The sequence below is a fragment of the Rhinoderma darwinii genome, chromosome 5 (assembly GCF_050947455.1).
Source record: "Rhinoderma darwinii isolate aRhiDar2 chromosome 5, aRhiDar2.hap1, whole genome shotgun sequence".
Taxonomy (NCBI): Eukaryota; Metazoa; Chordata; class Amphibia; order Anura; family Rhinodermatidae; genus Rhinoderma; species Rhinoderma darwinii.
The window spans coordinates 9,299,508-9,314,919 of NC_134691.1; the positions used below are offsets into that span (position 1 = coordinate 9,299,508).

At 42.5% G+C, this 15,412-nt stretch overlaps 1 protein-coding gene across 1 annotated transcript in view; it reads left to right on the forward strand.

Moving 5' to 3' along the window:
* COL22A1 (collagen type XXII alpha 1 chain) overlaps positions 1–15,412 on the forward strand; it is a 229,320-nt gene that overhangs the window by 106,711 nt on the left and 107,197 nt on the right. Inside the window, exon 23 of the mRNA XM_075827932.1 lies at positions 2,242–2,295. Within this exon, the coding sequence (XP_075684047.1) occupies positions 2,242–2,295 (54 nt within the window). The remainder of the gene's footprint in view (positions 1–2,241; positions 2,296–15,412) is intronic.

Consider the following 15,412-nt stretch of genomic DNA (forward strand, 5'->3'; position numbering starts at 1 on the left):
ATAATACTTCCCCCCTATATACAAGAATATAACTACTATAATATTGCCTCTATATACAAGAATATGGCTACTATAATACTGCCCCCTATATACAAGAATATAACTACTATAATACTGCCCCTATATACAAGAATATAACTACTATAATACTTCCCCCCTATATACAAGAATATAACTACTATAATACTGCCCCTATATACAAGAATACGGCTACTATAATACTGCCCCCTATATACAAGAATATAACTACTATAATACTGCCCCTATATACAAGAATATAACTACTATAATACTGCCCCTATATACAAGAATACGGCTACTATAATACTGCCCCCTATATACAAGAATATAACTACTATAATATTGCCCCTATATACAAGAATATGGCTACTATAATACTGCCCCCTATATACAAGAATATAACTACTATAATACTGCCCCTATATACAAGAATATAACTACTATAATACTGCTCCTATATACAAGAATATAACTACTATAATACTGCTCCCTATATACAAGAATATAACTACTATAATACTGCCCCTATATACAAGAATACGGCTACTATAATACTGCCCCCTATATACAAGAATATAACTACTATAATACAGCCCCCTATATACAAGAATATAACTACTATAATACTGCCCCTATATACAAGAATATAACTACTATAATACTGCCCCTATATACAAGAATACGGCTACTATAATACTGCCCCCTATATACAAGAATATAACTACTATAATATTGCCCCTATATACAAGAATATGGCTACTATAATACTGCCCCCTATATACAAGAATATAACTACTATAATACTGCCCCTATATACAAGAATATAACTACTATAATACTGCCCCCTATATACAAGAATATAACTACTATAATATTGCCCCTATATACAAGAATATGGCTACTATAATACTGCCCCCTATATACAAGAATATAACTACTATAATACTGCCCCTATATACAAGAATATAACTACTATAATACTGCTCCCTATATACAAGAATATAACTACTATAATACTGCCCCTATATACAAGAATACGGCTACTATAATACTGCTCCCTATATACAAGAATATAACTACTATAATACTGCCCTCTATATACAAGAATATAACTACTATAATACTGCCCCCTATGTACAAGAATATAACTACTATAATACTGTCCCTATATACAAGAATATAAATACTATAATACTGATCCTATATACAAGAATATAACTACTATAATACTGCTCCTATATACAAGAATATAACTACTATAATACTGCTCCTATATACAAGAATATAACTACTATAATACTGCCTCATATATACAAAAATATAACTACTATAATACTGCCTCCTACATACAAGAATATAACTACTATAATACTGCCTCCTACATACAAGAATATAACTACTATAATACTGCCCCCTATATACAAGAATATAAATACTATAATACTGCCTCATATATACAAAAATATAACTACTATAATACTGCCTCCTACATACAAGAATATAACTACTATAATACTGCCCCCTATATACAAGAATATAACTACTATAATACTGCTCCTATATACAAGAATATAACTACTATAATACTGCCCCTATATACAAGAATATAACTACTATAACACTACCCCCTATATATAAGAATATAACTACTATAATACTGCCCCTATATACAAGAATACGGCTACTATAATACTGCCCCCCTATACAGAAATGTAACTGCTATAATAGTACAATATTTGTCTTATAAAGTCTAGCATAGAATCCACATTTCCGCTCTTCTTTTATATACATTGTATTATCAGTGTGATTGCTCCTTGTTATATTACACAGCAGGTAGTGATAGTTTATATGATATAACAGAGGTTTATATATATCAGGGATTAGTAATGTCACATAATTTATGTTATGGGTTCGGTCAGTGAAATGCGTCGTACACTTTGTAACCAGCCATTGCGTTTCCTGGCCCTGAGTTGCAGGGAGGGATGAATATATTGCAGATGTCAGGACTCCACTGCCCACACCAGTGACTCATACATTAGATTATACATCGCAGCTCTCACCTGTACAGATGTGGCCCCTGCAGTGTGTGGGCTTTAATGAATCCGCTATTAATCCATAACCCGCTCCCCTCCCCCGTGCGTTCGACCTTTCAAGAAATTGATTCATATTATGGGGTGATGTGTGTGACTGTTTATTCTGTATCATTTTTTGTTCTTGTAGGGATTGCCTGGTGAAATAGGATTTACTGGAAAACCCGGAAAGCTTGGGCCTCCTGTAAGTAAATGGTGAATACCTGGGAAATGCAGGTGAATCTGCAACATTTTTTTTAGATTTAGGCACATATTAGTGGTGGAGCCTGCTGCTGTTTGGGCGCTCCAGAGCACTACGGCTATGATTAGTTTACTTTTGAATGCCATATAATAATATTAGGGGATTACCCATCGGCCACATTCCCGCGACCGTATTTTGGTCAGAATATGGAAGCCAAAATGAGCCCAAAACAAGGAAGAGGTGCGATCTTTCCATTATACTTTTTTTCTGTGTAGGTTCTACTTTGAGATTTTGCTTATAAAAACTGATACAAAATAGTGACCAGTATACGGCTGTGTGAAAATGGCCATATAATACCAGACACAATGTAGCCTTAGTAACAAGATCAACCATAGTGATCATATAATAATATCAGCCACAGCCATGTTCATAATCTAGTCCTATACATAGTGCTCTTATAATATGTTCCATAGTAAATATATATTAGTAGTAGCAGTAATACATTAAGGCTGGGTTCACACGTGGCGGAATTTCACTTAAATTCCGCTGCGGACACTCCGCAGCGTTAATCCGCAGCGGAGCCGTTTCTCCATTGACTTACACTTTAATTTAGCAGTGTTCGTTTAGACGAGGCGTAAAATTCCGCTGCGGAGCATAGGCTGCGGAGCGGAATTTGGTGTCCGCAGCATGCTCTGTCTGTTGCGGACCAGTGGCGGACTCATGGCGGAATTTCTCCATTGACTTCAATGGAGATTCTAATTTCCGCAATGAAGTCCGCAGCTGTCATGCACATGTTATGTGTGCTGCGGATCCGTCTTGCTTTTTTAACTTGACATTTCTTCATTCTGGCTGGACCTATGTATTTCTAGGTCTACAGCCAGACTGAGGAAGTCAATGGGGCTCCCGTAATGACGGGAGCGTTGCTAGGAGACGTCTGTAAATAGTCACTGTCCAGGGTGCTGAAAGAGTTAAGCGATCGGCAGTAACTGTTTCTGCACCCGGGACAGTGACTACCGATCCCAATATACAGCAACCTGTAAAAAAATAGAAGTTCATACTTACTGAGAACTCCCTGCTTCTGTCTCCAGTCCGGCCTCCCAGGATGACGTTTCAGTCTAAGTGATGGCTGCAGCCAATCACAGGCCAAGCACAGGCTGCAGCGGTCACATGGACTGGCGCGTCATCCAGGGAGGTCGGGCTGGATGCCGAAAGAGGGACGCGTCACCAAGACAACGGGCGGTAAGTATGAATTTCTTTGACTTTCACAAGGGAAAGGGCTGTCCCTTCTCTCTATCCTGCACTGATAGGGAGAAGGGAAGTACTTTTCCCGCAGTCCGCAGCAGCTAGTCCGCATCAATTTACTGCACATTTTGTGCAGATCCGCAGCAGAATCTGCAACGCAGATTCTGTGCGGCATTGATGCGGACAGTTGCGGACGAAATCCGCCACGTGTGGTCATGCCCTTATAATAAACCAGCAGCAGAAATGAATATATAATAGTAGTAGTAGTGCATATATAATAGTAGTAATAGTAGTAGTACATAGTAGTAGCAGCAGCAGCAGCAGTAATGCATATATATATATTAGTGCTATCTGTAGTGTATATAATAGTACTAGTAGGAGAAGTGCATATATAAAAGTTGTACTAGCAGCAGTATTGCATATATTAAAGTAGTAACAGCAGTAATACATACATATTAGTAGCAGCAATAATTTATATATAATAGTATTAGCAACAATAGTTCATATATAATAATAGTAGCAGAATGAATGCATTTATATTTGTTTTAGGAGCAGTAGGGTATATACTGTATATTAGTAATAGCAGTAGTGCATATAATTGCACTGGCAGCAGTAATACACCTATATAAGTATTATCAGCAGTAATACATAAATATTAGTACTAGCAGTTGTGTATATACAGTATGATAGTACTAGCTGCAGTCAGGGCCGGCCTTAGGAGAAGGTCAGCTGTGCGAGCGCACAGGGCGCTGCACCTTCCCAGCATGTAGGGGCCGCCACTGGGATCTGCCTCTACTCTGTGCTCTGCTCTTAGTTACACACACGGAGTAAAAAAGAGCCGAGGAGCAGAGAAGGAAGCTCCGCCCACAGCCCGTCCTGCAAGAAGCCTGTGATCCTGTCAGCAAGGAGAGATGGTGAGTATCTATGTGTGTCTGTGTGTATACACTATGTGTCTTTGTGTGTATACAGTATGTGTCTCTGTGTATACAGTATGTGTCTCTGTGTGTATACAGTATGTGTCTCTATGTGTATACAGTATGTGTCTCTGTGTATACAGTATGTCTCTGTTTGTATACAGTATGTGTCGTGTGTACTATACAGTATGTGTGTCTCTGTGTGTGTATACAGTATGTGTCTCTGTGTGTATACAGTATGTGTCTCTGTGTCTATACAGTATGTGTCTCTGTGGGTATACAGTATGTGTGTCTCTGTGTGTATACAGTATGTCTCTGTGTGTATACACTATGTGTCTCTGTGTACAGTATGTATCTCTGTGTATACAGTATGTGTCTCTGTGTGTATACAGTATGTGTGTCTGTGTGTATACAGTATGTGTCTCTGTGTGTATACAGTATGTATGTCTGTGTGTCTCTTTGTGTATACAGTATGTGTCTCTGTGTGTATACAGTATGTGTCTCTGTGTGTATACAGTGTGTCTCTGTGTTTGTATGTGTATACGTTACAGTGTGTGTGTGTGTGTGTGTGTGTGTGTGTGTGTGTTTGTGTGTGTCTCTGCATGTTTTTATGTCTCTTTGTAAGAGTGTGTTTAATATTAAAGTAGAACAGATAAAACAAAGATATCTGTGCTGCCTTTTATATACCCTGCTGCCCCTATATACCCTGCTGTCCCCATATACCATGCTGCCCCTATATATCCTACTGACTCTATATATTCTGCTTCCCCTTATATAACCTTCTGCCTCCTATATACGCTGCTGCCCCTTATATACCCTGCTGTCCCTTATATACCATGTTGCCCTATATACCCTGATGCCACTTATATACCCTGCTGCCCCTTATATACCCTGATGCCACTTATATACCCTGCTGCCCCTTATATATCCTGCTGCCCCTATATACCCCGCTGACCATTATATACTCTGCTGCCCCTTATACATCCTGCTGCCCTTATATACCATGCTGCCCCTATATACCCTGCTGCCCTATATACCCTGCTGCCCTTGATATACCCTGCTGCCCCTTGTATACAACATGCTGCCCCTTATATACCTTGCTGCCCCTATATACCCTGCTGTCCCCTATATATTCTGCTGCTTCTTATATACTCTGCTGCCTCTATATACCCTGCAGCCCCTTATAAACACTGCTGCCCCTTATATACTCTGCTGCCCCTTATATACCCTACTGCCCCTTATACACCCTGCTGCCCCTTATACACCCTGCTGACCCTTATATACCTTGTTGCCCCTATATACCCTGCTGCCCCTTAAATACCCTGCTGCCCCTATATACTCTGTTGCCCCTTATAAACCCTGTTGCCCCTTATATACTCTGCTGCCCTTATATATATATATATATATATATATATATATATGCCTCTGTGTGTGTTTATGTGTGCCTGTGGGTACAGTTATCATCATACGACATTATCTGTTCTCAGAGAGTTTTCACTGTGTTATCTGTGGTGTTACATAGGACTGCAGGTAACATCTACTACATTATCTGTACTTAGAGAGTTATCACTGTGTATTATCTGTGGTGTTACATAGGACTGCAGGTAACATCTACTACATTATCTGCACTCAGAGAGTTATCACTGTGTTATCTGTTGTGTTACATAGGACTGCAGATAACATCTACTACATTATCTGTACTTAGAGAGTTATCACTGTGTATTATCTGTGGTGTTACATAGGACTACAGGTAACACTAATACATTATCTGTAATCAGAGAGTTATCACTGTGTTATGTGTGGTGTTACATAGGACTGCAGTTGACATTCATTATCTGTACTCAGAGAGTTATCACTGTGTTATCTGTGGTGTTACATAGGACTGCAGGTAACATCTACTACATTATCTGTACTCAGAGAGTTATCACTGTGTTATCTGTGGTGTTACATACGACTGCAGGTAACATCTACTACATTATCTGTACTTAGAGAGTTATCACTGTGTATTATCTGTGGTGTTACATAGGACTGCAGGTAACATCTACTACATTATCTGTACTCAGAGAGTTATCACTGTGTTATCTGTGGTGTTACATAGGACTGCAGTTAACATCTACTACATTATCTGTAATCAGAGAGTTATCACTGTGTTATCTGTGATGTTATATAGAACTGCAGGTAACATCTACTACATTATCTGTACTCAGAGAGTTATCACTGTGTTATCTGTGGTGTTACATAGGACTGCAGATAACATCTACTACATTATCTGTACTTAGAGAGTTATCACTGTGTTATCTGTGGTGTTACATAGGACTGCAGGTAACATCTACTACATTATCTGTACTCAGAGAGTTATCACTGTGTTATCTGTGGTGTTACATAGGACTGCAGGTAACATCTACTACATTATCTGTACTTAGAGAGTTATCACTGTGTATTATCTGTGGTGTTACATAGGACTGCAGGTAACATCTACTACATTATCTGTACTCAGAGAGTTATCACTGTGTGTTATCTGTGGTGTTACATAGGACTGCAGGTAACATCTACTACATTATCTGTACTCAGAGAGTTATCACTGTGTTATCTGTGGTGTTACATAGGACTGCAGTTAACATCTACTACATTATCTGTAATCAGAGAGTTATCACTGTGTTATCTGTGATGTTATATAGAACTGCAGGTAACATCTACTACATTATCTGTACTCAGAGAGTTATCACTGTGTTATCTGTGGTGTTACATAGGACTGCAGGTAACATCTACTACATTATCTGTACTCAGAGAGTTATCACTGTATGTTATCTGTGGTGTTACATAGGACTGCAGGTAACATCTACTACATTATCTGTACTCAGATAGTTATCACTGTGTTATCTGTGGTGTTACATAGGACTGCAGGTAACGCTACTACATTATCTGTACTCAGAGAGTTATCAGTGTGTTATCTGTGGTGTTACATAGGACTGCAGGCAACAGCTACTACATTATCTGTACTCAGAGAGTTATCACTGTGTTATCTGTTGTGTTACATAGGACTGCAGGTGACATTCACTACATTATCTGTACTCAGAAAGTTATCACTGTGTTATCTGTGGTGTTAAATAGGACTGCAGGTAACCTCTACTACATTATCTGTAATCAGAGAGTTATCACTGTGTTATCTGTGGTGTTACATAGGACTGCATGTGAAATCTACTACATTATCTGTACTGGGTATATATGGGTCTGTTTGTGAATGTATCTTTGTTCTTGTATATATGTGCCTTTTATGTATTTGTATATGTTCCTGTCTGTGTATTTATCTGCCGGTGTGCGTATATGTGTCTGTATGTCTATATATTTACCCGTATGTATATATTCCGGATGTGTGTATGTATATTTGCCTGTATATCTAAATATCTGTCTTTATGTATGTACAGTATATATGTTCCAGTGTGTCTATATATGTGGTTCATTTTTGGTCTGTGTAGGGGGAGGCAATTGAGAGTCTCGCACAGGGTGCCACCCAACCTACGGCCGGCCCTGGCTGCAGTTGTGTATATAGAATAGTACTAGCAGGATCAGTAGTCCATACATATTAGTACTAGCAGTTGTGTGGGTGTATATATAATATTACAAGCAGTAGTGTTTATATAAAAGTAATTGTGGTAGCGCATAAATACTAGTTCTAGCAGTAGTCCATATAGAATAATGCCTATAGAAAATACATAATGTTAAAAAGAAGTAATGTACAAATAAAAGTACCATCTGTAGTGCATTTATAATAGTGCCATCCACAATACACACATTCTATAGTTTTAGCAGTAGTACATATACTATATAGTACTACCACGAGTAGTATATATATATATATATATATATATATATATATATATATATACTAGTCCTTCTCAATGAATTAGAATATCATTTATTTCAGTGATTCAATTCAAAAAGTGTCCCTCATATATTATACAGATTCATTACACACAGAGGGATTTATTTGCAGCAATTTTTTTCTTTTAATGTTGATGATTATGGTAACAGTTAAAGAAAACCCACAGTTTAGTGTCTCAGAAAGTCAGAATATTGGGTAATAGTTGAAGATTGTAAACTCATGGTGTGACACTCTAATCAGTGAGGGGAAGCCGCAAAAGGACATTGCTAAAGAAGCCGGCTGTTCGCAGAGTCCTGCATCCAAGCAAATTAATGGAAAGTTGAGAGGATAGTGATAGTGGGGTAGAAAAAGCCGCACAAGCAACAGGGATAACCGCACCCTTGAAAGGATTGTCAAGAAAAGGCCATTCAAGAATCTGGGGGAGATTCACAAGGAGTGGACTATCAGTGGACTATCAGTGCTTCAGGAGCCAACACACACAGACAAATCCAGTGTTACGACTGCAGCCACGGACCGCCGCTGCTCACCATCGACGAATGACCGTGACCGCAGCCTCCTGACCATCTGCCAGCATCTCTCGCCCCGGAGACACCAACTGGCACGGCCTTACCATCCTGGTCTGTGCTGTAGGGTGCACGCGCGCACTCGTCCCCGGCCTTAAAGGGCCAGCACGCGCACTCTATAAAGTTTCCCTAACCTATCCCCAGATCACCCTGGACTATTAAAACGGCTCTGCCCCTCCCCTCCTTGCCTGGGCGGTGTTGTAGTTTGCCCATGTTCATATTGCAAATGGTCCCTTAGTGTTATCCTGTTCCCAGTGTTCCGGTGCCCTGCTACCTGTATCCTGTATCCTGTGCTGTGTTGTGTTCCTGAGCCTGTCTAGTGGTGGAGTTGTGTTGTGCCGCCTGCTGTTGTACGCCACGTCTGGTGTCATCTGCCACTCCTGGTATCATACACCACGTCTGGTGCAACCCGCCACATCTAGCCCCATCCGTGCCAGAGCCTCTTCCACTGTCTGGACTATTTCAGGTACCCTTGTGCTATGAACTTTTATATAGACTGCGCATAGACTGTGACTTGGCCAGCTGCCTCTCCACTAAGGCAGAGCGGCCTAGTGAGTCTACATACACCTAGATCATGACAGTACGCTCAGGCCATGGAACCCGCTGGCCAATCTAAGACCGCAGTTCAGGTGATACAAACAGATATGCGTGACCTGTGTACATGCCAGGATCAACTCCTCGTGGCTGTTAACTCCATCATCGCCCGACTGGATCAACCTCCTGCTCCTCTACCGGATGCTGCTGCCGGTCCACTGCCTGTCACTTCTCCTGTCTGTTCCGGATCCACAGTTTTGTTGCCTCTTCCTCCTCGCTATGACTGTGACCCTAGAGCCTGTAGAGGTTTCCTCAAACAATGTATCATTAATTTTAGGCTACGAGCTCATCTCTTCCACTCTGATGAGGCCAAGGTAGCATTCATCATCTCCCTTCTTGCTGTCAATGCCCTGGCATGGGCAAATCCCATCTTGGAATGTGAGGGACCTGAATTCTTGGACCTAGCTTTATTCCTACAGACTTTTCGCACATTGTTTGAGGAGCCGGGTCGAACATCCTCTGCAGCAGCCACTCTGCTAACCCTCAAGCAAGGAGAGTCCACAGCAGGAGAATATGCTATCTCCTTCCGTACCCTGGCAGCAGAGTTGGCATGGAACAATGAGGCGTTGGCAGCGACCTTTTGGCAGGGACTGTACTCGCACATCAAAGACGAGCTAGCAGCCCGCAATTTTCCTTCAACCCTGGATGCTCTTATCCTGTTGGCTACCAGGGACGACTTGAGAATCCATTAACATGCTCAGGAGTTTCGACAGGAGAGATGTTTTTACAGACTGGCACACTCATTCCAGAGACCACTATTGCCTCCTCCTGTTGCCCTAACTGAGGTAGACAGAGTCAAACTGTCCGAGTAGGAGAAACAGCGCAGACGCTCTTCAGGTCTGTGGTTTTTTTGCGGCCTTGAAGGCAAATTAGTGCGCCAGTGTCCACAAAAACCGGGAAACTCCCGCGCCTAGAGTTGGTTGGAGCGACAACCCTGGCGGTTGCCTCTGTGAACTACTACGTTAGCCTGATTCTGTTGTTTCTGTCACTAAACCACTGACACTGCAAATTGGAGTTCTCCACTCGGAACAGATTGCATTCCTCGTTCTACCTAAAGCTATCAACCCTGTCTTGCTGGGCCTGCCTTGGCTTCGCCTACATGCTCTGGTTCTGGAGAGGCCCTCCAATGGTGGCCCAAATGCCTTGCCCGCTGCCTACCACAGGTTTATCCTGTTTTGCCTCTTCTTCCTCAGTCACTCTCCAATCTACAGTCACATTACGCGAGTTTTGCGGACGTTTTCAGTAAGAAGGAAGCAGAGACACTTCCTCCCCATCGCATCTACGATTGCCCTGTAGAATTACTTCCTAACGCCTTGCCACCTCCAGGTTGAGTTAATCCTCTCTCCCTGCCAGAGACCCTAGCCATGTCCGTGTACGTTAAGGAGAACCTCGAGAGAGAGAGGGTACATCCGGGAGCCGGATTCTTCTTCGTGAAAAAGAGTGACAGATCTCTTCGTGAAAAAGAGTGACAGATCCATGTATCGACTACTGGGGCCTGAACCAAATTACAGTTAAGAATAAGTATCCCCTGCCACTTATCTCAGAACTTTTTGATAGGATTCGTGGGGCCAAGGTATTCACAAAGCTGGATCTACACAGAGCTTATAATATGATCCGTATCCGCAAGGGTGACGAGTGGAAGACTGCATTTAACACACGAGACCGTCATTATGAATAACTCGTGATGCCCTTTGGACTATGTAATGCTCTAGCTGTTTTCCAGGAGTTTGTAAATTTCATTTTCAGAGACCTGCTGTATGTCTGTGTGGTGGTCTATCTAGACGACATCCTGATTTACTCACCTGATCTGTTGACACATCGGAGGCATGTTCGCCAAGTTCTCTCGTGGTTAAGGAGGAGTCGCCTATATGCTAAATTCCAAAAATGTGTGTTCGTGATAAACTCTCTGCCCTTCCTGGGCTACATCGTATCTAACCGTGGTCTACAGATGGATCCAGAGAAGGTTAAATCCATCTTAGAATGGCCACGACCGCAGGGTCTTCGGTCCATACAACGATTTCTGGGATTTGCAAACTTCTATCTGCAATTCATCCCGAACTTCTCATCACTGACGGCTGCAATCTCTGCCCTCACCAAGAGAGTGAACGCCAAGGTTTGGCCTCCAGAGGCAGAGTCTGTGTTTACTGATCTCAAGAGCAGTTTCATCTCAGCATCTGTTATCCATCACCCTGATGCTTCTCGGCAGTTCTTTCTGGGGATGTACGCCTCTTCCGTAGGTGCAGGAGCCATACTATGCCAAAACAACTCTAAAGGCAAGATGGTGGCTTGTGGCTTCTTCTCAAAATTATTCTCCCAAGCAGAACGCAACTATTCCATCGGGGATCGGTGGTTGCTGGCCATCAAGTTGGCCTTAGATGAGTGGAGACACTTGCTGGAGGGTGCTATGTGTCACGTTGGGTGCGTGGACACACTGGACTTTACTGCCTTAACGGTATGGCAGCTGGCCAACAGGACACAGGTCAAAGTCTATAGTTCAAATAGGTGTATCTGTGGTAACTTCAAACAGTAGCAAGACAGGCTCGGGTGGGACTTTGGCAGTGGCAGAAACAAGGCGTGTTGTAAGAGGACAGGCATAGTACTCAGCGCAGCACGACTTCAACTCTATACCTCACTTGGATCAGGATAACACGGGATACAGGTTACAGGTAGCAGGAATGGGAACACTGGGAGCTGGAAGACACTTAAGGAACCATTTGCAGAGATGAACATAGGTAACGACAACAAAGCTCAGGCAAGGCAGGAAGGGACAGAACCCTTCTTATAGTCCAGGATCATAGGCTAATTTAATAACAGATTCTGGTGCGTGCGCTGGTCCTTTTTGACCGGACACGAGCGTGCGCACGCACCCTACGGGACACAGCCGAGTGAAGCGTAAGTGAATGCTGGCATCTCCTGTGGAGGAGATGCGGGCCAGAGCTCACTGATCCATGGCTTTGGCCGTCTGGGGTTGAGTAAACCTGACGGCCTGCGACCATGGGTATTACAGTATTCCCCCTCTTACGCCCCCTCCTCTTGGGACCAGAGCGGGAGAGAAACTTTTTCAGGAGACTAGGGGCATTGAGGTTTTCCTCTGGCTCCCAGGACCTGTCTTCAGGACCATACCCCTTCCAATCCACCAAATAAAAATGTCTTCGTCCTACTCTCTCAGTGTCCAGGATCTCCTTAACCTCAAAGGTATCTGATGAACCGCTGGAAGCAACTGCAGGACTAGTTAGAGCGGTTCAGGACCACTGACTTTAGGATAGAGACATGGAAGGAGTTGGGGATCTTGAGGAGGCAGGGCCCTTCTTAAAGGTCCAGGATCATGGGCTAATTTAATAACAGATTCAGGTGTGCGCGCTGGCCCTTTAAGAGTGAAGCGGAAGTCAGCGCTGGCGTCTCCTGAGGAGGAGATGCGGGCCAGCGCTCACTGATCCAAGGCTGTGGCCATCAGGGGGTGAGTAAACCTGATGGCCTGCGGCCATGGTTATTACACTATCCATCCTATTATCATCTCTACAGACCAGAAGAACCTCACATAACTACAGTCAGCCCAACGGTTAAATCCACGCCAAGCCAGATGGTCGTTATTCTTCGCCCGATTTCAGTTTTTGCTTCACTTCTGTCCTGCAGACAAGAATGTGAAGGCTGATGCCCTGTCTTGCTCCTTGGAAAACCAATGACTCCGAGGAGACTCCTCAATACATCATAGATCCTTCTAGGATTATTACTGCTAACCCTCTGCAAATTAGAGATATTCCCCATGGAAAGACTTTTGTCCGTCTTGCTGATAGGAAGAAAATTCTCCACTGGGGATACAACTCTAAACTAGCTGGGCACTCTGGTGTCTGTAAGACACAGGACTAGATAGCTCGTCACTATTGGTGGCCCACTCTGCCTGGTGATGTTGAGGACTATTTCTCCTCATGTATGAACTGTGCCTTGAACAAATCTACCCGCTTCAAACCTGCTGGCCTGTTACTACCCCTGCCTGTTCCTGATGCCCCTTGGCAGTATATCGCTATGGACTTTATCACTGACCTTCCCCCTTCAGCTGGATGTACTACGATCTGGGTAGTAGTGGATCGTTTCTCTATAATGGCATATTTCATTCCACCTACTGGTCTCACGTCTGCTCCTAGTTTGGCCAATCTGTTTATTTTGCACATCTTCCGGTTACACGGACTTCCTCTGCACATTGTCTCGGACCGGGGTGCACAGTTTACATCCAAGTTCTGGAGAGCCCTGTGCAACCTGCTAGACGTAAAATTGGACTTTTCTTCTGCCTATCACACACAGTCCAGTGGTCAAATGGAAAAGACCAACCAGATTTAGAGAATTATCTTATTTCGTTTCCCAACATGACAATTGTGTACAACTCCTGCTCTGTGTGGAATTCTCGTACAACAATCACGCAAGTGAGTCTACTGCCTCGTCTCCTTTCTACATTGTGTACAGCCAGCATCCTCGAGTTAATCTTCCTGTGCCGGCCATGACTCAAGTACCGGCAGCTAATTTTTTTTGGGGGTCTTTTATTCACATCTGGTAGCAAACTAAGGCGATTCTCCAAGCGGTGGACCGCATGAAAAAGCATACCGATAAAAGAAGAAAAGTTCCTCCTCAATTCTCTCCTGGAGTCAAGGTCTAGCTATCCTCGAGAAACATTTGACTCAACATGCCTTCTCACAAATTCGCTCCCAGGTTCCTCGGTCCTTCTGAGGTTCTTCAACGGATAAACCCGGTATCCTATAAACTTTGGTTGCCTCCTACTCTCAAGATTCCCAACTCATTCCACGTGTCCCTCCTTAAGCCTGTGGTCCTGAACAGCTACAGTAAAGCTCTTGGTTCTGCAGTTACTCCTAGTGGTTCTTCTGATGTATTCTGAGGGAGATTCTGGACTGCGAGAGAGTAGGAGGAAGGGCTTTCTATCTGGAAATGGTTTGGTCCTGAGGAGAGATCTTGGGAGCCAGAAAAAAACCTTAATGCACCTACCCTCATTAAAATATTCCTCTTACGCTCCAGACCCAAGAAGAGGGGGCGTAAGGGGGGGCACCATGAATAAAAGCATAAAATATGATAAAATCAATGAGTTCGAATGCGGCACGCCAAACACTCTTGCCCGACCCTGGGTTTCGCCCTTCCGGCTTCCTCTGGGGCGAGTGTTTGGCGTGCCGCTTTTGAACTCTTATCGATTTTATTGTATTTGATGCTTTTATTCATTGTTGACTTTGTGAGTATGGATTAATACATACTAGAGATATAGGATCTTATTCTACCAGGAGTTTGAACGTCGGGAGACCATACGGAGCTCTGTGGAACTACAGGAATAAGAATAACTATCCACATCCTTACTGGATCGCGGACTGTCTATTGCATATTTACTGGGAGAGAGTGTCCATACTGACTATAAGTTGGACTGTTCAATCAGTGGCATTTGGGCAGTAAAACTGTGCTGGGCTTATATATAATATTTTAATTTTCTGACAGAATACATGTTGGATTTTCATTAACTGTTACCATCATCATCATCAACATTAAAAGAAAAAAAATGCTGGGAATAGATCACTCTGTGTGTAATGAATCTAAAGAATATATATGAGAGACACTTTTTGAATTGAATTATTGAAATAAATTAACTTTTTGATGTTATTCTAATTAATTGAGGACTAGTATATGTATACATATATGTATACATACATACATACATACATATATATATATATATATATATATATATATATATAAAATAGTACCAGCTATAGTTCACATGTAGTAGGAATACAAGCCATAGTGCTCCAATATTCAGTACTCGGATATTCAGCATCTGCCGTCACTACCAATGTCATATGACAAATATCCACTAGGTGGAGCACTGGAGCATTACACATTATACACGACCGTAAAAAACGTCTGTTTTTGTGGAC